This window comes from Panthera uncia (genome assembly GCF_023721935.1).
Source record: "Panthera uncia isolate 11264 chromosome E2 unlocalized genomic scaffold, Puncia_PCG_1.0 HiC_scaffold_19, whole genome shotgun sequence".
Taxonomy (NCBI): domain Eukaryota; kingdom Metazoa; phylum Chordata; class Mammalia; order Carnivora; family Felidae; genus Panthera; species Panthera uncia.
In genome coordinates, this window is record NW_026057588.1 from 12,964,959 (window position 1) to 12,985,136 (window position 20,178).

Genomic DNA, 20,178 nt, shown 5'->3' on the forward strand with positions numbered 1-20,178 from the left:
GGGGGGAGGGAGGAGGACACAGGAGGACACAGGGATCAGGAGAGATCAAGGGAGAGATGGAGAACTGAAAGAAAAAGAGAAGAGAGTGAGAGAGTAAGGGAAATAAAGAGAGACACGATGATGGGAGACAGAAACTCCCAGAGTTTCCACACAGAGGAACTCGGGGAGCAGGGACGAGAGACAGGCCCAGAGAGAGGCCGAGAGGGCAGACCACTCACACATCCACACCCCCTCTGCCTGAGCCAGCCCGCTCCAGCCCTGCCTGGCCCCGGGGCCTGAGGGGTGCGGCAGCCAGGAAATGTGCCGGCTGGATGGCGGCCGCCCGCCCTCCTGCGTGTGCCCAGTGTCTGAGCTCTCAGGCGGCCCCAGGGGACAGCGGGGCCTTGGGCAGCCCCTCCCCTCCCCAGCGGCAGCTCCAGAGGCCCAGCTGGGCTCCATCTGGGGGCCGTGGCCTACTGAGTCACTCCCCGCCGCCTCGGGCTCCCTCTGCTGGGGAAAGTCCCGTTCTGGGGCCTGCCCCGACTCCCATCTCTGTGTGATCCTGGCCAGACCCTTGTCTCTGCCGGGCCTCAGCCTCTCCCTGGAACAAATACTTGAACAAATGTTTCCTTCCTTGGGGAGGGAAGAGTAGGAGGCCCCAAATCCTCCCTCCAAAACCTAAATGGCCAAAAGAAAGACAGGGATGTTCAAGCTCACCAGTCACGGAAGAAAATACAAATGCAAACACCCATCCATCAGACTGGGAAAAATCTAAAAAGTGACAACACCGGGTGTGGGCGAGTATGGGAGGAAACAGGAACTCCCGTTTGCTGTTGGGGAGAGAGCATTAATTGGCAGCACGCTTCAGGCAAGCTATTTAGCAAGATCACGTGACCTGAAGATAGCTCTAACCTTTGGCACTATGTTAACGTTTCATATGTCACCCCCCAAAATACACTTTTTTTAAAGTAGGCTTCACACACAGCACAGAATCCAACACGGGGCTTGACCCCATGACCCTGAGATCAAGACCTGAGCCGAGATCGAGTCGGACGCCCAACCTACTGAGCCACCCGGGCGTCCCCCAAAACACATTTGTAAGAGAAGTTTATTTATTTTGAGAAAGAGAGAGAGCACATGCATGTGATCAGGGGAGGGGCAGAGAGAGAGAGAGAGAGGGAGAGAGAGAGAATCCCAAGCAGGCTCCACACTTTCAGCGCAGAGCCCGATTAGGGCTTGAACTCATGAACCATGAGACCATGACCTGAGCTGAAATCAAGAATCGGACACTTAACCGACTGAGCCACCCAGGCACCCCCCACCCAAAACACATTTTTATAAAGCAAAATGAGGGGCGCCTGGGTGGCTCAGTTGGTTAAGCGTCTGACTTCGGCTCAGGTCATGATCTTGAAGTTTGTGAGTTCTAGCCCCCCCATTGAGCTCGCTGCTATGGGTGCAGAGCCTGCTTTAGATCTGTCTCCCTCTCTCCCAAAAATAAATAAACATTTCAAATAAATAAAATAAAATGCAAAATGAGTGGGAGGGATACCCCAAACGGAAAACAAAGGAAATAACTGTTTTGCATAAATAGCAACGACACCGAAGGCCAGGAAATAACTACCAACTAACTTTGAACACACTATAGTGATGATACGCTCCATCCGGTTGAAGACAATTAAAACAAAAATTTAAAAACCTGTAAACAAATACTGAAACAACTCTATAAATTATGTCTGTGAATCTTCGCTACGTCCACGTGAGGTCAGTATTATCATTGTGCCCATTTTACTGACGAAGAGACTGAGACACAAAAAGTGAAGTAATTTCCAGGTCAATCAGTTCGCAAATGAGAGAGCCAGGGCTTGACCCCAGGCAGCTAGGCTCCCACAGCCATGACCTCGCCCATGGTGCCCCACTGCCTCCCGCGGTCCCGCTGCCAACGAGTGACTTAGCATGATGGTGTTTCCCATCACACAGAGCAGGACCTGAGGTGTGGAGCTGGAGGCAAAGCCACTTGCCTAACATCGTATGGCTGGTAAGACGCAGTGTTATCATTCAAACCCAGACCCGCCTGATTCCTGGGTCTGTGCCTTTACCCACCGCAATGTGCTGCCAGGGAGGAATTAGCAATAGCAGTAAGACCATTAACAACGCTAGTAATAGTTTCCCCTGCACTGGCTGCCTTCTTTCGCCCCTCCTGACCGCCAGTCTAAGCTTCTCCACCCTGCTCTGTGCCCCAGGGGCCTGACCCGTGCATGCAGACGGCCTCAATCGGCCCCCCTGCCTTCCAGCTTCCAGATGGGCTGGGCTCAGGACTAGCTACAAAATTTGTGGGGCCCAGTGCAAAATGGAAACGCAGGGCCCCTTGTTCAAATATTATGAAGAATTTCAAGACAGCGACAGCAGAGCATTGAATTTCCTCAAGTTATCCTCGGTGGGGCATGCTTTCTGCTTCTGTCTGGGACCCTGACAGTCACAGATCCTCGTTTCTTAAGAGCTCACGACATCCCCAGCACCTTTTCAAGGGGTGTGCAAGGTTACAACTATTTTATAAGAGTGCTAAGGTGTTTTTTGTCTTTATCACACCCATTCCCTTCCAAGAATATAGTGTGGTTCTGCAGGGACCATATGACCCGTGCTATTGTAACCAAATGCTGGCAGAAGCAAAGGTGAGAATCTTCTATCAAGCCAGACGGGAAAGAGTTGCAGCACTGAAAACAGTGCCAATCTTCCAGTGTTTTTTTCGTTTTTGTTTTTTGTCTTGGAAAATATATTCTCCACAAAAGAACCCTTTGGGCTTGACGTGTGATTGATTTCTTATTGCTGTTTGTATGTGAATCAAAAATGGAAGTATTTCTCAGGTTTAATTTTTAGTACAGTAAATATCAACAGGCATAATCCACCTGAACAAAAGCTCTTGGGGGATCTCCACGATTTCTAAGAGTGTAAAGGTGTCCTGGAGACCGGGCCATTTGAGAGCCGCTGCTGTGTAGAAAGCAATGACATCACTGGTATCAGATTCAGATCTATTTGTCTCTCTGCTCCTTTGCCTGTCTCCCCACTAGAACGAGAGCCTCAGGAAGGCCATGGTTTTTGGTCAGTTTTGCCCACTGCTGTATTCTGGCACCTAGAAGAGCACCTGGCATACAGTTGGTGCTCAATAAAGATTCGCTGCATGGATGAATGAATAGATGGTAATTAGTGTCATGCTTTTATTATTAGTCAGCTTGGTTTTTTGTTTTTGTTTTTTTTGTTTTTGCGTTTTTGTTTTTTTGCCAGACCCTATGCCAAGCCCTTTAGGAGCATAACTATGCAGAAGATGTATTAAAGGAGCAGTGAAAAATCAAAGGTGTCCTGGATTTGAATCCAGGCTCTTCATTTGCTACCCTGGGCCAGTAAGTTCACCTCCTGGAGGCTCAGTTTCCCATGGGTCATGGTCAGGCATAGTTCCTGGCACATAAAGGCAGGAGCTGTCACATCTTGAGAGGGTGCAAAGCGACGCCCACGTTCGCACCACCAGCCATTCATGTCAAATGGTCAGATACTGACCGCTGGCCAGCTGCCAGCTAGAAGCGGAGATAAGGCAGACACTGTGTCTGTTCCCTGAGCCCTCTCTGTGTCCTAGGGAGTCACTGGCTAGCTGTGTGTCCCTGGGCCAGGTGCTTGCCTTCTGTGCCTCACTTTCCCCATTGGTAAAATGGGGGATCATAACGGGTTGCTGGAAAGAGGGAGAGCTTGGCACACAGACTGATAGAGGAGGCTCTCCATGAATGTCATTCTTTCTCTGTGCAAAGCCATTCCCCTACCTCTGGGCCTTGGTTTCTCTATCCAGGAAACAGGCATCAGGGTCCTGTGAAACCGTCAGTGCGCTGGCTATCTAACTACTGCTTCTTGGTTCTGAATTCTTCTTCTCCCCTTTGTACCCCAGGCCCTCCAGGTGGTGGCTACCTCCAACATTTACTATTGACTGGATTTCCTTAGTATTCTCCTTCTGTTCTTCCAACCTTCCTAACACATTTGAAATAAATCTCTGTATTGAATCCCTCTGTGTAAAACACCTTGAGTGGAGTCTGACCCTGATTCCCATCACCCTGTGGCACAGGGAGTCCCTGTCTGGGTCAGCCAGGCCATACCTGTAGCTTCTTGAGCTGGCTGTTGACGGTGGCTAGGTCCCCACCAGGATCCACGTCTTGCAGCTGGCTTTCCATGTGAAGGAGCTTCTTGTCCAGCTCCACGAAGCTCTGCACCAACTGGTCGGCCTTGCTGGCCTCAAAGAGCTGTCTTGCCTTGGCCTGGGTGGTGCTCTCCAGCTCGGCCCAGCACTGCCGGATCTCACCCAGCTTCTTCCGCACTGAGGCCGCCAGCTCTGGCTTCTCCTGCATCAGTTGTTGGCCCTCCTGTCCCAGACAGGCAGGCGACAAGAAGTGAGAGGGAGGGAGAGGATGGTGAGGAGGGACAGAGAAATATGGGGGCAATGGGACACAGGGAGAGATGTGGAGAGAGAGAGACAGGGGCAAGGAGTTGGGGACACACAAAGAGACAGAGACATGAGGGGTGGATACAGAGACAGGCCCAGAGATGGAAGGAACCAAGATGTGGGAAGAAAGATGAGGCAAGAGACAGACAGAGAGACACAAACAAAGACATGGGAGGAAGACAGGGAGAGACAGACAGACATAGAGTGGCGGACACAGAGACATGCACATAAAGTCAGAAACACGGGAAGAGGGCCATAAGAAAGACAGATATGTGAGAGAGATAGAGACAGAAAAGAAATAGAGGAAAAGCAAAAGAAGCAGAGAGAATGGACTTCCATTAAACTCAAAGAGTAGCTTTTCCCTGTGCCACCAGTTGTGGGGCATCAACGGCCATTTAAGTATTCAAGCTGACTTGGGTGTCCCCTTTGAGTCACAGGAGAGGGGGTATTGAGGGCTGTAGGTCTAGGGGACCAGCAAGAGTAGGGATCAGTTTGAGGGTTGAGGCTGGGTTCCTCCAAGACCGAAGTCAAACTCCTTGGTGGCCTAGAGCTACATACGTTATATCACATATGAAAAATAACAATACCGTAGCAATTAAGTTCCTAGGTGCCTGGCCTTGTATTAAGGACTTTACGTGCACAAGAGTCCAGGGAAGTAGCAATATTTATTATTTCCTTAATTTTCAAGCAGAGCAAACAGGCTCAAAGAGGTTAGCACAATTCCCCAAGGTGCATAGCTGGTAAGAGGCGTACACACAATTAGAGCCCAGGGTTGTAGGAATCCAAAGTTCACGTTTGGGCTTCCCAGGACTGCTGTAGCCTTTGTACCTGAACATCCATCTTAGGAGCTCCAAATGGAGTGAGAGAAAACCTGGTGGGGGAGTTAAAATACTTAACAACCAGGAAAGTAAGGGCACCACGCAGAGAGATGCTAGCCATTTTACAGATGGGAAAACTGAAGCTCAAAGAGGTTACATGAATTCCGCAAGGCCACATTGCTAGGAGCAGATGTGGAAATGATCTGAAGTGGTTCAGAGATGTGCGAGTGGACAGGGCAGCAGTGGAGGGCGCAGGAACCGAGATGTGGGTTCCCGGGAGGCCTCCAGCACCTGGCACGTGCAGAGGCACCTTCTACATCCTCACCCTCTCGATCTTCTCCAGCCACTCCTTATTCTGAGCCAACTCGGCCATGAACGCCTGGTGCCGGAGCCATCTCTTATGCAGCTTGTGGCCGTCTTCCCGAGTGCCATCGCGCGCCATTAGCATCTTCTCATGGATCCAGCCATCCAGCTGTGCAGGACAGGGGGAGGAGCTCAGCCGATTCCCCCAACCTGGCACAGTACCCTATCCCCTCCAGAAGGTTCCAGATTCAAAGCCCAGGCTGCTAGATTTAGGGGGAGGGAGGGAGGGAGGAAGGGATGGAAGAACCTTTGCAGGTGAGGTCTTTGTTGAAGGGTGGGCACAGCTCAAGCTCTTTCTTAAGGGGTGGAGGATGGACGGGCACCCACAGAATTCCCAACGTCTTAGCTGCCCTGTCCTCAGGGCAGCCCTTCTCAACTCCTCATAAGCCCCCAAAGGCATGGCTCCTGGGCCAGTCAGCCTCCTCCCATCCAGGACCAATCAACCCTCCAAAACTAGACCTTCACCTAATTTAGCTAACTTCCCGTTTAGCCCATCTTCCCCCACCGTCTTCCCAATAGTAACACTTTGACCCTTCGATTCAGTCTTAGCCACCTCCAATAAGGACCAGTTCGAAGATTCCCAACCCATTCCCAAGGGTATCAAATGAAGCCTGTATCTAGCCCTAACCTCCCAATATGGCCAGATGAACCCTTAAACATCTTCCCAGCTAGATCCAAGTCTAGTTCTCCCCAAACGAGCCCTCCAATCTGGGGTAAACCCATCCCCCACAACCCAGCTCCAGCTTCCCTAATAAGCCCACAGGACTTTCCACATTCAGCCCTGGGACTCCAAGACCACAGTTCTCCTAAACCATGACTAGTTGCAGCCCCTAGCCAAAGCCAAACTCTCAAAAGTAAGCAACAGGGCTGCCTTCTCTGGCTCCGCGAATGAGCCTACCCCAAAATATAGTCCCAGACTCCTCAACAGGATTGGATAGAAGCTTCCTAAGCCAACCCCCTTCCCAAACTAAAGCCAGTTCTACCCCCCCCCCCCCCCCCCCCCCCCCCCCAGTCATCCAAAATGCAAGCACAGAATAGAACCCCCTCAGCAGGTGGACCAATCACAAGGCTGCTTTCTGAGCGACACCCCCCCCAAAAAATAAGACTTATCCCCCAAGCCGGAATCTCCCTACCCACTCATGGCCAAACCTGGCACCTGGAACATTTTGCTCCTCCCCCTTTTTCTCCCCCCCCCCCCCAGCCACAAAACCCCCCCCTCCCCCCCGGAAAAAAAAAAAAAAAAAAAAAAAACAGACTCTAGCTGGTCTGAGAGGCAAATGCACAATTGCAGTCATAGCCAAGGACAAATCCTGAGCCGGCCAAACCCCACCCTGTGTCCCCTGAGCATGTGCTCCCTAGGGGTCCTGGTCAGCTTCAGACTCCGTCATACACACACACTAGAGCCAAGTCAAATGCTGAACCCCCCAACTCAATTCACAGGTTTCCAACACACAGGGAAGAGTTTGCCAATGGCAGGCACAGCTCCCAGGGAAGGCAAAGCCCCTAAAGGAGATGGTACTTCGTCATCAAGGTAAAGTCCCCCGAAAGTGACTGACCCCCATCACCGAGTGCAAAGCTAGAGTCCCAAACAACCAAGGAAATGGCCCTCAAAATCAGAGCCCCCAAACCCAGAACAAATCCAAGACCCTCATCGTCCAAAGCCGACCCTCGCAAAAGTGATTTGCTGCCATCAATCATCTAAGGCTAATACAGATCGCGCAAGAACCAAGGAAGAAACCTCTCAAAAGGCTGAGAACCCCCAGCCCCAGGGCAAACGTCAAATCCCCCATTACCCAGAGGAGAGCTCCCTAGAGAGGATGAGACCTCCTTAAGCCCCAGAGCAAATCCAGACTACCTCCGGAGTAGCCTTAGAAGTCCCCCCTCTTTCGCTTCCCTCCCTGGGGACCCGGCCCCTCAGTCCCGCCCGCACCAGCACCGCGGACAGCTCCCAGCATCCCTGCCCCTCCCCAGGGCTGGGGTCCCTGCGCGGGTCCGACCCGCCCCCGCGCCGCCCGCGCCCCTCCCTCCCGAGGCCTCGGCAGGCGAGCACGCGCCCAAGCCCCCTCCCCCGAACGCCTCGGCGGGGACGCGCGTCAGCCCCCTCCCCTGGGCGCCCCGGGGACCTGAAGTGGCGGCGGCGTTGGCGGAGGAGCGTTCCTGCGGCGGGCGGGCTCTCGCCCCTCCACTGCGACGGCGGTGGCAGCGGTGGTGACGGCTGAGACTCTAGCGGATGCGCGCCCCCGCTCCCGCCCCCGCGCCGCGGCAGCGCGCCCGCCCGCGCGCGCCCCCTGCCTGCCTCCGTGCCCGCCTCCTTGCCGGGCCTCAGTTGGGGGGTGGAGGAGGATTCACCACCTCTCTAAAGCTTGGGGGGTGAGGGGAGGGTTCTGCGCCATCTCAGATTATTGCTAGCTACTTGGTCCAGAACAATCTCACAAGAGGGAGGAGGAGTTCCTGGACCTAATCGAATGGCTGGAGGGGGGACCTGGGGCCTGGGCTACCTCCGCCATGTGAAGTATGGGGGGGGGGGGGGGTGGGCTCTTGAACCATCTCGAATGAGAAAGCACTCAGATTCCTGGCTATCTCAGAAATACAGATAGAGGATATGGGAGGAGTCCTGGAACATCTCTTATAAGATGTTCTGCCAGAAGGACTCATAAGATAGACTGCCAGAATAATCTCCATTGGGAAGGAGGAGGACAGGGGGTTCCTAGACCCATCTCTAGTGGGCTTGTGTCCCAGACCCATCTCTAATGAGCTTGAGTTATGTGGGGGTGGGAGGTATGGAGGCCCTTGTCCATTTCATATGTGGGGACAACAATCTCCCATGGGGCTCACCACGGAGGGTGTCAAACCATCTTTAATAGGAGGAATTGGGAAATAGTTCCTGAACCATCCTTGTTTGGGAGGAACTTGGGTACTGGATCATTAAGGAGCAGGGGGCAATGATCCTGGGTAGATGGCTGAGACCAGGATCATCTCTGGGGTTAGGAAAATGTTTACCCGGCCATCTCTAATGTGGTCTAGAACAGTTTCTATGGAACGCAGGGGAAGGAAGGGGAGATAGCATGTCTCCTGAACCGTCTCTAATGGGGAAGGAGACCTGGACCATCTCTGATTTGGGGAGATCCTTACAGATGTGTAGATCATCTCTAAAGGAATAGAGCTTGATTGCTGGACACTCTTAAAGGGGTTAAGGCTTGTTTTTGACTGAAGTTGCGCTCTGGGCCTCTGGTCTACCCAAGCCTGCTCCTGACCCTGCGTCTTCCACCACTCTCCCCAGCAAGGCGCTTCTCACAAATCTCCCGAGAGAAAGGTGAGATCACCGCGCGTCCCCGCGGGACCCGTAGGCGCGAACGCGCGCCGTTGCCAGGGGCGCCCAGGGCCCCTCCCTCCTTCTCCACGGGAAAGGAGGCGGGAGTCGCGGAGCTTGCGCACTGAGGCTGGAATCCGTGCGCCTCCTGGCGGCTCCAAGTGAACGTCGCTCCGCGACCCACTTAGACGGGGCGTCCCCGCCCCCATGGCGCCTCAAGCCCAGGAACACTTCCCTCCCTAGGAAAGAAGTCACTGTGCCCAGCACAGCTGGAGTTCCTACCTCATGGCAGTCTCGGAGGAAGTGCTGCAGCCCAAGTTGGTCGTGTAGCTTCTGCATCCATTGCTGCGCCCGTAGTTGGTTTTCTTGGCTCCTGGGGATGGGGAGAGAGGGGCTGGGGCATGCCTAGGTCGGGGGGGGGGGGAGCAGGGGGGGCACTGGCTGTAGGGCTGTGAGGGCATTAGGCTTGGCAGGGCTAGGAACCCGGAGCATATGTAAGAGCGAGGAAGAGGAGAGAGTAAGGCAGGGATGGGGGGAGAGGCAAAGAAACGTCAATAAGGGCAGAACCAGGGACGAACTGGAGAGGGGCAGAGGGAGAGTGAGAGAGCAAGAGAGAGAGAGAGAGAGACGGAGACAGACAGACATCTGGAAAGAAATACAGACACTTATAAAGAAAGAGGGACAGAGAGACCGACACAAGCCGAGAGAGAGAGAGAGAGAGAGAGAGAGAGAGAGAGATAAGAAACCTGCAGACAGAGTAAGAGATACAGAGAGATAGCAACTTAGAGATCAAGAGACACCTAGAGAGCAAGAGATTAGGAGGGGAACACAGATTCAGGGAGAGAGAGAGAGAGAGAGGTGCAGAGCCCTACAGAGAGAGGTAAACACAGACACAAGACTAGAAACAGACCTTAAGAGGAAGTGATTGACAGAGACCCACAGATAAAGAGAAAGAAACCCAGGAAGAGAAAAAATAAGGAAAGACAAGTAAAGAAATGCAGCAGGGAAGTGCCAGAGAGGCAGAGAGACCAACAGCAGTAGACAAGGAGAGGGAGAGAAGGAGGCAAAGGGAGTGAAAGTGACAGAGAGTCGGGGCAGGGACAACCGGGAAAGGCAGAGAAGTGGCAAGACGATAGCAGTAAAAGACACAGCTGGCCAGAAAGGAGGGTGCAACAGAGTTGGAGACAGGGAAGAGAGTGGGGCATGGGAAGAGAGGGTGGGCAGGTACACTGGCAAGCAGGGCCAGACTTTTGGCCTGGGTGAACTGGCAGGGCTGGACCCAAGCCCCACCACCCCGGAGCCAGCCAGGACCACAGCCCCAGGCAGCCTGGCCTCCTGCCCACAGTACAAATGCCCAAGAGTCCCGGTGGAGGGGGACTGGGGACATCCCGTTTTCCTTTGCCTTAAACAAGCTGCTCCTACCTCAGGGCCTTGACATTGGCTGTTCCCTCTGCCCAGAACGCTCTTCCCCTCAACATCTACTTAAACACCACCTTCATAGCAAGGCCCTTCTTGATCACCCTCCAACACTTTCTGGCTTTCTTCTTTAATGTTCTCTCTCCAACTTAGCACTATCTAATACACTGTATATGTTACATATACATATGACATCTCCCCCACTAGAATGTCATTCCGTGAGAGCAGGAATTTTTGTCTGTTTTGGTCACAGATGTATCCTCAATGCCTAGAAAAAGAGCCTGGCACACCTTAGGTGCTTGATATATATTTCTTGATTGAATGAATGAATGAATGCATGAATGAATGAGGGCAGAGAGAAAGAGAGATGACAAAAACAAAGGTAAAGTGTATGAAAAAGAGAGGGAGGCAGAAGAGAATAAAGAGTCAGAGAGATGCAGATGCAGGTAGAGAAAAACAGGGAGAGACACAGAAGGAAACAGAGACACAGAGATATACAGATAGATGGAGGCAAAGAGGCAAAGCTTGTGAGAGAAAACTACAGGGAACCCGGCGCAGAGCTGGACAGAGGAACCAGACGAGGCAGAGACAAACAAGCCAAGTACTGATTCCCTCCTGCCCGGGGCTCAGCTCAAGAGCCAGAAAATGGGAAATGCCTCTGAAATTGAACTGAAATAATCCCTCCAGGCCTTCACCAGCCAACTTGCCTAGCATCAGTTCTAGGAACAAGGAAAATCCCTCCTTTCTGGGAGGGAGGGAGAGAAAACAGCAGGGTTCACATCCTTCATATCCCGGCTGGGTCACATCCTGGCTGTGACCTTAGGCAAGTCCATTCCCCTAACCAAGCCTCTCAAGTGCAACGTGCAGATCATGAGAACACTTCACACACAGGACTGGGCCAGGTTCCAGGTGATGCGAGGCACATGGAGGGACTAAACGACTCACCCTGAATCTCACAGGTTGAGGGGTAGAGCAGGGGCTAGCATCTGACCCTGTCTGATGTCAGGGCCTCAGCCCACAGCTCTGCACTGGTTCTGTCCCCCTTATGGGTGTGGAAAGCCCTCCCCCCAAACCCCAGCAAATGGATGTTTTAGAATAACTTCCACAGGGTGGAAAACCTGTCCCTAGGCAACTGTCAGTGACCTAGGGGTGAGGGAGGCAGGGATTAGAACTGTCTCAGTTCCTGCTGTGTTTCCCAGCCTCACCCAGCACAAGCCTAGGGCAGATATCACCCTGGGGCTCCCACAACCCCCTGCATTTCTCCCATCCCAGTCTCGACCATTCTGGGCCATCCTTGTAAGAAAGCATGTGAGCTCTGTGAGGGCAGGAGTCATGTGCTATCCTGGTCACGGCTGCACGCCCAGCATTGCCCCACGCAGGGCCTGAAACAGAGTATGGACTCGGTACCTGAGTCCGCTGAATACATGAAAGAATGAATGGAGCGATTAATGACAGAAAAGGAAGGAAGGAAGAGGGAATCAGAGAATGAGCAGTCCACCAGGATCCTCCTCTTCGTTCTGCAGAGCCTGGCATACAGCAGGTACTCAAGAAGTGTGGGGTAAAGGAAGGGTGGGTCCAGGCCTGGTGCTGGGAGCAGTAGATCATGAGTTTATACCTTCAGGACCAGAACCCCCATGAAAGTTTCCTTGACAAAATTCCAGCCTTGGGGCACCTTGGTGGTTCAGTCGGTTAAGCATCTGACTTTGGCTCAGGTCAGCATCTCTCGGTTGGTGAGTTCAAGCCCCACGTTGGGCTCTGTGCTGACAGCTCAGAGCCTGGAGCCTGCAGTCTGCTTCTGATTCTGTGTCTCCCTCTCTCTCTGCCCCTCCCCCACTCACGCTCTGTTTCTTTCTCTCTCTCTCAAAAATAAAAATTTTTTAATTTAAAAAAAAAAAAAAGAAAAAGAAAATTCCAGCATTGTCCCAGATGAATTTAGGGGAAAAGGACACCTGAGCCCCAGACAGAGGAAGGTCTGGGGTCTCTGGGCTGTGGATGGTGGTGGAGGCACCAGGCATGCTTTCCATCAGATGGAAAGACAGAAGGAGCAGCGCTGGGCCCCTGTGGCTCACCACAAGGGACAGAAACAGTGATGATGATAAAGTCAGCCTAGAGGAGCCCCTACAAAGGACTCTACTTGAGGGCTGCAATTTGGGGGGCGGGTACTGTTTTGTTCCGGGACTAGGATAGTGCCTGGCACACAGTAGATATCAGTAAATGTCTTTGCTTAATTAGTACAAAGACAGACAAGAGACCGGGCGGTGGTGACAGACAGATGGTAATAGAAGAGACTGATAATGTGCAACAGCAGCAGGAAAGACACACACACACACACACACACACACACACACACACACACACACACACCATGTGTGCTTCCTAGGAAACTAGGCAGTTGGGGCCAGAGGGAAGTGCTCACTCACAATATCCGACAACCAGCATGGCAGGGGACACCGTCCCATCTAGAGAGCTAGAACAGAACACGGCTCTGGCCTTTAGCTGCTAGATCGGGGCACCAGAAGGGCAGGGCAGATGCAGGGCATCCAGGAAAAGAAGTTAACACGTTAACAACCAGTTCGGCTACCTCAGGCTGAGGGCAGGCTTGACAGAGCAACTTCATTATATATCCTTGTGTATCTTTTGGGTTTCTGAGCATGAGTTACCTTTCCGCACAGTATCAACTTAAAGCAAATTTAAAACCGAGAGGGGAAGAGAAGCAGAAATCATGATGTAAAGCAGAGGAGCCCTGACCTCTTGATCCCTCCCCTGTGCCGAGACCACACCCCCTGTACTGAGACAACACCCCCCCCCGCCTAGACCACGCCCACTATGCCCAAACCACACCCCCTACGCCCAGACCACACCCCCTGTGCCTCTGGGGTCCGAGGGACCTACTTCTCCAGCAGCCGGGTCACAGCCTCCTGGGCCTGCTCTCCGTAGGCGTTGCCCTGCCTCAACAGGCCCTCGGCAGCCTGCACCGCCACCTGCATCTTTTGCTGGTTCAGCTCCATCGTGGTGAGAAAATCCCGGTGCCTTTTCAGTGCCTCCTCCACTGACTCCACCGTGCCCGGGAGCTCCAGACCCGACAGTGCCACCTCCTGGGAATGAGGAGGAGGGGTGGTGCTCAGGTCCGCCCTGCTCCATTCCGTCCTGGACCTGGGAGAGGCTTGCCACCTCGCTCCTCCCCCTTGCTCACTGTGCTCTAGCATCCAACAGGCCAGGCATGATCCCACCTCAGGGCCTTTGCCCATGCTAGTCCCTCTGCCTGGCTGGTCCCTCCTTTCAGATATGCCCATAGTGGGCTCCTTAACTTTCTTTAGGTCTCTGGCCATCTGCCAAAAACACCACCCTGCACCCCAGTTATATCCCTTTACCCTGCTTTATTATCTTTCACAGCATTACCTGACATGATATTATATATATCGTGTGTGTGTATATATATATATGTATGTGTATATATATATATATATATATACACATACATATATATTTGCATTTACTTGTTTTTCATCTTCTCCCTCCCCACACACACTAGAAGGCCAGCTGCACGAGGGTGGGATTTTGTGTTTTGTTTCCTAATGTGTGCTCAGTCCCAGAATAGTACCTGGCACAAAGGAGGCACTCAGTAAATACTTGGTTAACTGATGAAGCCTGAACTGGGTGCTGTGTGACTTCAAGGAAGTTCTTTCCCTCTCTGGGATTATTTTTCTAACTGGTAAGACGGGTGGGTTAGAAAGGTTCTCTTAAGGCCACCTCACCTCCCATATTCAGTATCCTCAGAATTCCAGGGGCTCCCCGTCTGTCCCCCCAGTTAACCCTCAAACTGGGTCAGCTTCCACTAGATGACCAGCACTCGTGGTCACCCTTTCTAAAATCTCCAAAGCTTGGTACCTACTCTTGGGCAATCTGAAAACAGGATGTTCTGTCTTGTCCAAATGCTCAAACTTGGTTCCCACATCCCAGAATGATCTCCCAATGGATGCGCTCTTCCCAGATAACCATGGCACTTCATCTCTCAAACCATAAACAGTTACCCTCTCCGTAAGGAATGCACGTTGCCATTCCCAATAAGAAGATTATCTGCTAATTTGGGCACCCACAAGCACATAATCCACAATCAATTGCTGATCCAGATAACCTCTCAGCCTGAATTACCTGTTTCCATAATCTTTATCCTCCCTCATCCACCCCAAGATCTTTGAACCCCATTAACCATCATCAATTAACCTCACCTTCTTATTTCCTTCCAGACAATCCACAAACGCAGGAAGCCAGTGCAATGTATATCCAAGTGCATTACTGACTTGGGATAGTGCACACACTGTTAGCCACCTTAGATAAAACACTAATCCTCAAATCCTGTTACACACCTGCCCACACGTGTTCACACTGGATGAGCCACAAACCCGCGATCCCAAACACCCTCCCCGCTCCCACTGACCTCGGACAAGCCACGAACGCAGCGGTCCCTGCAAAAACTCCCTCCATACATTTTCCCCCGTCGCCACAATCCCCCACCGCGTGAACACTGAAGCGGCCACCTGGTTGCGCAGCACCGCCCGAGCCTGGCGTAGGTCGCGAAGAAAGAGCTGGTAGACGTGTGCCTGCACCAGGGCCTCCCTGCGCGCCTCCCACAAGCCGAGCAGCTTGTGCCAGCCGAGTTCCAGGTGCGGCAGCCACTCGTCGAGTGCCAAGCCCGGGCCCAGCTCGGCGCCGTCGGCCGCCAGCAGCGCCTCGCTGGCCGCCACGATGCGGGCATAGTCTTCCTCGCGCTGGTCCACCTCCTCCTTGAGCGCGGCGTGGCGAGCCAGCAGCGCATCGGCCTCTTCCAGGCTGCCGGGCAGGGGGCCCTCGACACCGCCCGCCGCCTCCTGGGCGCGCACCAGCCAGTCCAAGAAAGCGTCCAGGTCGTGCAGGAAGCGCTGCAGGCGCCCGGCCGCGGCCACGGCCTCGCCACAGGCCTGAGCCGCGCTGGCCAGCGCGCCCCACTCGGCGCCCAGTTCTTCCGCACCCTGGTGCAGCCGCGCAGCCTGAGCCGGGAAGCGCACGGCCAGCAGGGCCGCCTCCTCCTGGAGGGCCGCCTGGCGGGGCTCCAGAGCTTGGAGAGCTGCCTCCAGGCCGCTGAGACGCCACTGCAGGGCGCCGCCCGCTCGGGGCGCGCTCTCCACGGCCCTCCGCTTCTCGCGCACCTGGGCGCGCACTTCGGCCACCTCCAGCACGTGGTTCTCCACCAGCAGCACTGCGCTCACCTCCTCTTTGCGCTGTTCCACCAGCTCCACGATGCGGTTCCACCTGCGGGGGGGTTGGTGGGGGGAAGGAGGGCGGCTTGAGGAGGACAGGGACTCCTCCTGGGCCTGGAGGGCCCAACGACCTGGGATAGAACGCAGCCACTGTGTGACTTTGGAAAGTCACTTTATCTCGCTGGGCCCCAGTTTCTGCTGGTGTAAAATAAAACCCTACAAGGCACACTTGCTTAGAGCAGCGGTTCTCAAAATGTAAGCTGAGCGAGGTCAAAAGTATCTTTGTAATAACGCTAAGACTAAGACTCTATTTGCCCTCTCCCTATTCTCTCCCTGGTGTCCAGGGTACTTTCCAGAGGCTGCGTGAGAAAAGGCAGAACGCAGAAGCAGATCCGAGAATTCGGCTGCCTTCTCTTCAGCCGGACATCAAAGAGATGTGGGGCGCCTGAGTGGCTCAGTTGGTTAAGCCTCCAACTCTTGATTTTGGCTCAGGTCATGATCTCCCGGTTGGTGAGTTCAAGCCCAGCATGGGGCTCCATGCTGACAGTGTGGAGCCTGCTTGGGATTCCCTCTCTCTCCCTCTCCCTCTGCCCCTCCCCCAGTTTTGTGCTCTCTTTCTCTCAAAATAAATAAACTTAAAAAATGTTTTTCATAAAAGACTGGCAAAAACACAAAACAATGCCACTCACTACATTTTTTGTTATGAAGAGCAGTTATTTTTCATAAAATATATGAGTATGCTGGTTACATTAACATAATGGGTTTATTATTATTTTATTTTTTTAAGTTTATTTATTTTGAGAGAGAGCGAGTGGAGGAGGGGCAGAGAGAGGGGGGGAGAGAGAGAATCCCAAGCAGGCTCCGCACTGTCAGCACAGAGCCCAATGCGGGGCTTGAACTCACAAGTTTCGAGATTATAACCTGATGTGAAATCAAGAGTTGGATGCTTAACTTGACTGAGCCACCCAGGCGCCCCTATTATTGTTATTTTAAAACAACTTAATATCTTTACATTTCCCAGTATTAATTCCCAACATAGTAAATATTGATACATATAACTCACGAAAACAAGCTCTTTGGGGCCCCAAACAGTTTTTAGGAGAGTAAAGGGATTCTGATCCCACAGTGTAAGAAGTGTAAGAATACTATGTTGCATCCAGCAAATAGAAACCGGGTACATTCCACAAGCCAAGTGCTGAGGATCAAATGATGTACAGGCAAATCTGTTCTATATCAAAATAAATTAATGGGAAAAAATACGGATTTCTTTGGGCCCTCAAGCAAGTGATGACACTTCACTGGGCCTGTGCTGACAGCTCAGAGCCTGGAGCCTGCTTCAGATTCTGTGTCTCCCTTCTTCTCTCTGCCCATCCCCCACTCACACTCTGTCTTTCTCTCTCTCTCTCAAAAATAAATAAACATTAAAAACATTTAAAATCACCTCCAGCCCCCAGTTGTGTTCTACCAGGTCACTTGAACTCTCTAAATATCTTGTTCATTTACTTGTTTATTTGTTCACTGTCTCTCTGTCCCCACTAGAATGGACATGCCACAGAGCAGAGATTAGGACTCTGAAATCAGAAGGACCCAAGTTCAAGATCTGCTTTGGCCAGATTCATCATGTGACCTTGGGCAAATCATTTCCCGCTGCTCCTCAGCTTCCTCATCTGGAAAATGGGAATAATAATGTCCATTTCACTGAGCGTCTAATGATATCTTGTGGCTAGAGCACTTGGCATATAACCTTATGAAGCACCGTCAATCTTTGTTGTTGTCCTTTGAGACCTTGATGCTTTGAGAGTGTCAAGGCTACCTCTGTAGGTTATCACTGGTTATTGGAATCTTACAGCACAGCAGTTAAGAATACCGTCTCTGAGGGGCTCCTGAGAGGGCTCAGTTGGGTAAGCGACCGACTCTTGTTTTCCGCTCAGGTCATGATCTCATGGTACATTTCTCAGCCCTGCATCGGGCTCCGTGCTAGGACAGTATGGAGTCTGCTTGGGATTCTTTCTCTCTCTCCCTCTCTCTCTCTGCCCCTACCGTGTGTGCGCACTCTCTCTCTCTCTCTCAACAATAAATAAAAGAAAAAAAAAAAAAGAGTTTAGCTTTGAGTCAGACAAACTCAACATGAAATCCTGGCTTGACCCCCCCCCCCCACTTTGCTGTGTGACTTTGGGCCAGTGTCTTCGCATCTCTGGAGCCCCAGTTTCCTCTTCTCTAACATGGAGCAATTTATGCCCCAAAGGGTTGCTGAAAAGACTAATAAAAGATGCTCAAGAGCCCCAGATCCAGATTCAGACAGCATTAGGTTTGACCTCCTACTTACTGTACCGGGTAATCAATCATATTAAGGATTCCGCCTCCCCGAATCTGTCTTCATCTATGAACCCTACCCACATTGGAAAAACAGCTGGTAGTGTTCAAGGGGGAAAGATATTAATTTGTTACCATTTTTAGTAAAAGGCAAAAGATTTATACGATCTGAAGACAAACCAGAGTATCCATTTTTAAAGAGTTCTGAATTCTGGAAACTTTACTATGGAAACTGGGATATTAAAAGATAAAACAAGGCATATAAAGTGCTTAGAAAAATTCCTGGCAGATAGTAGATCCTCAGTAAATCATATCTGTACAAGCCAATTAATAATCCACTAAAATATACTGTATCCTCATTTTACCATATCCTCACTAGCACTGGGTATTACCATTTTCCTCCAAGATTTTGCTCACTTCCTAGGTGGGCACGATCACCTCAGGGTGTCAAAATTGCACATCCTCGACTCGCAACAGTTGAGTGAATGAGGAAAAGAATGAAGGAAAAGAACTGGCCTGAGGCGCCAGGCCCCGCCTACCTGCTGTTGAGGTGGTCCTGGCAGGAGCGCACCTCATCTGAACTGGGATGGCCTCCTTCCACCAGCTCCTGAACCGTGTGGTTCACATCCAGGACACGGCCCATCAGACTGTTCATCTCCTGGTCCAGGCTCTCAAATCTGTAGAAGGAGGAGGGTCGTGCTCAAGCAGGCCTGGACCCTGGGGACCTGCCCACGTCTTGGCCTTCTCCTGGATTTCCTTCTAATTCTTATCCTCTTAGGACCCTGTGCCAGCTCCTCCTCCTTCTACCGGTCCCTTAAGTGTTACATTTCTCAGGGGCACCTGAGTGGCTCAGTCGGATAGGCGTCTGATTCTCGGTTTCGGCTCACATGGTTTTTGTGCCTCTCTGGGTTCCCAGCCACCATTCTCAACCCCTCCAACATACCCTCTACACGGCAGCCAGGAAGATCTTTTTAAAGCTGGGCACAGTCCTCCCTTTTTTAAAACAATGCCCCAAGCTGTGGCTTGGGTAATTGTGGGCACAGTAAGGGCAGGGACCAGGCCTGGGTCTCAGCTATGCCCAGCACAAGACGGAGAACAGAGCAAGAGCTCAATAAGTTCCAGCTGAATGAATGAGTAGGTGAACAAAAGGGCTCATCCACTAATTTCACAATTCATTACTAAGTCAGCCAACAGACCGATGTATGTAACGTGTCACAGCGGTTAAATGCTATGAAGAAATGTAAAACAGGGTGATGGAAGAGAAAGTGACAGGGTCAGAGCCACTTCATTAGCTAGGGAGGTGACATTCGTGCAGGAACCGCGGCAGTCCCAGGGGCGGGGCCAGGTTGCGGTGTCTTGAGAAGTTTTAATTTCCTGCCAAGTGAGTATAAGTCCCATAATGATAGCAAACGCCCCTGAAATGCTCCCTGTACCAGGTATTTGCTCAGTGTTCTATTAAGTATTTACTCATTACTCGTCACCTGTGAGGTGGGGACTATTATCATTCCCATTTCACTGGAACCCCTGGTCGCAGCTGAGAGAAAATGGGAACTGTTGATGCACGAAGGCGAGGCTGTGTGCGTGAGAAAGGGGACCTGGAAGTCCCAGGAGGGCGCGCTCACCGGTGCTGCACCACCTCGACGTCGTCGAGCGAATCGGGCACACGCATGGCCAGCAGCCATTGCTCCTTCTCACCGATCCACAGCTCGCACGCGTGCACTTCGCCAAACATGCGGTAGACCGCCAGGGCGTCTCGCAGCCACTGGCGCCGCAGCGCAGCCACCTCGGTCACCTCGGCGAACAACTGCTCCGCCTCCACCACGCGCACCTGCAGGGCCACCACCAGTGGCCCGGCGCCGCTGGCGCCCCCCAGTGTCGCCAACTGACGCCGCAGGCCGCCCACGGGCCCGCGATGCGCCTCCACCTCCCCGGTGAGCGCGCGGTGCTGGCGGGCCAGGCGGCGGCTGGACGCCTCGTCGTGGCCGAAGTCGCCCGCGGCTGCTAGGCGGTACGCGTCGCGAAGCCAGTCGAGGAGCCCGTCGAGGTCGGCGCCGAACTGGTGCAGCGCCCGCGCCTCCTGCAGCCGCCGCTCGCGCCGCGCCGCCGCCTCTTCCAGCCGCTGCCAGCGCCGCCGCGCGCTCGCCGCGCGCTCCGCCAGGCCCGCCAGGTGCACCGTCTCGGCGCCCGCGCCCACGGCGCCGCCGGCCGCAGCCAGCTCCTCGCCGCGCCGCAGGGCCTGCTGCAGCAGCGCCCGCCGCCCGCCCA

General features: G+C 52.9%; 1 protein-coding gene across 1 annotated transcript in view; it reads right to left on the bottom strand.

The window, feature by feature from the left end:
- Positions 1-3,814: 3,814 nt before the first annotated feature.
- SPTBN4 (spectrin beta, non-erythrocytic 4) overlaps positions 3,815-20,178 on the bottom strand; it is a 45,748-nt gene continuing 29,384 nt past the window's right edge. Inside the window, exons 14-20 of the mRNA XM_049622321.1 lie at positions 19,536-20,152; positions 18,453-18,590; positions 14,902-15,652; positions 13,256-13,458; positions 9,230-9,320; positions 5,600-5,746; positions 3,815-4,376 (exon numbers count right to left, since the gene is read on the bottom strand). Coding sequence (XP_049478278.1) covers positions 4,098-4,376; positions 5,600-5,746; positions 9,230-9,320; positions 13,256-13,458; positions 14,902-15,652; positions 18,453-18,590; positions 19,536-20,152 — 2,226 coding nt within the window. The 3' untranslated portion in view covers positions 3,815-4,097. The remainder of the gene's footprint in view (positions 4,377-5,599; positions 5,747-9,229; positions 9,321-13,255; positions 13,459-14,901; positions 15,653-18,452; positions 18,591-19,535; positions 20,153-20,178) is intronic.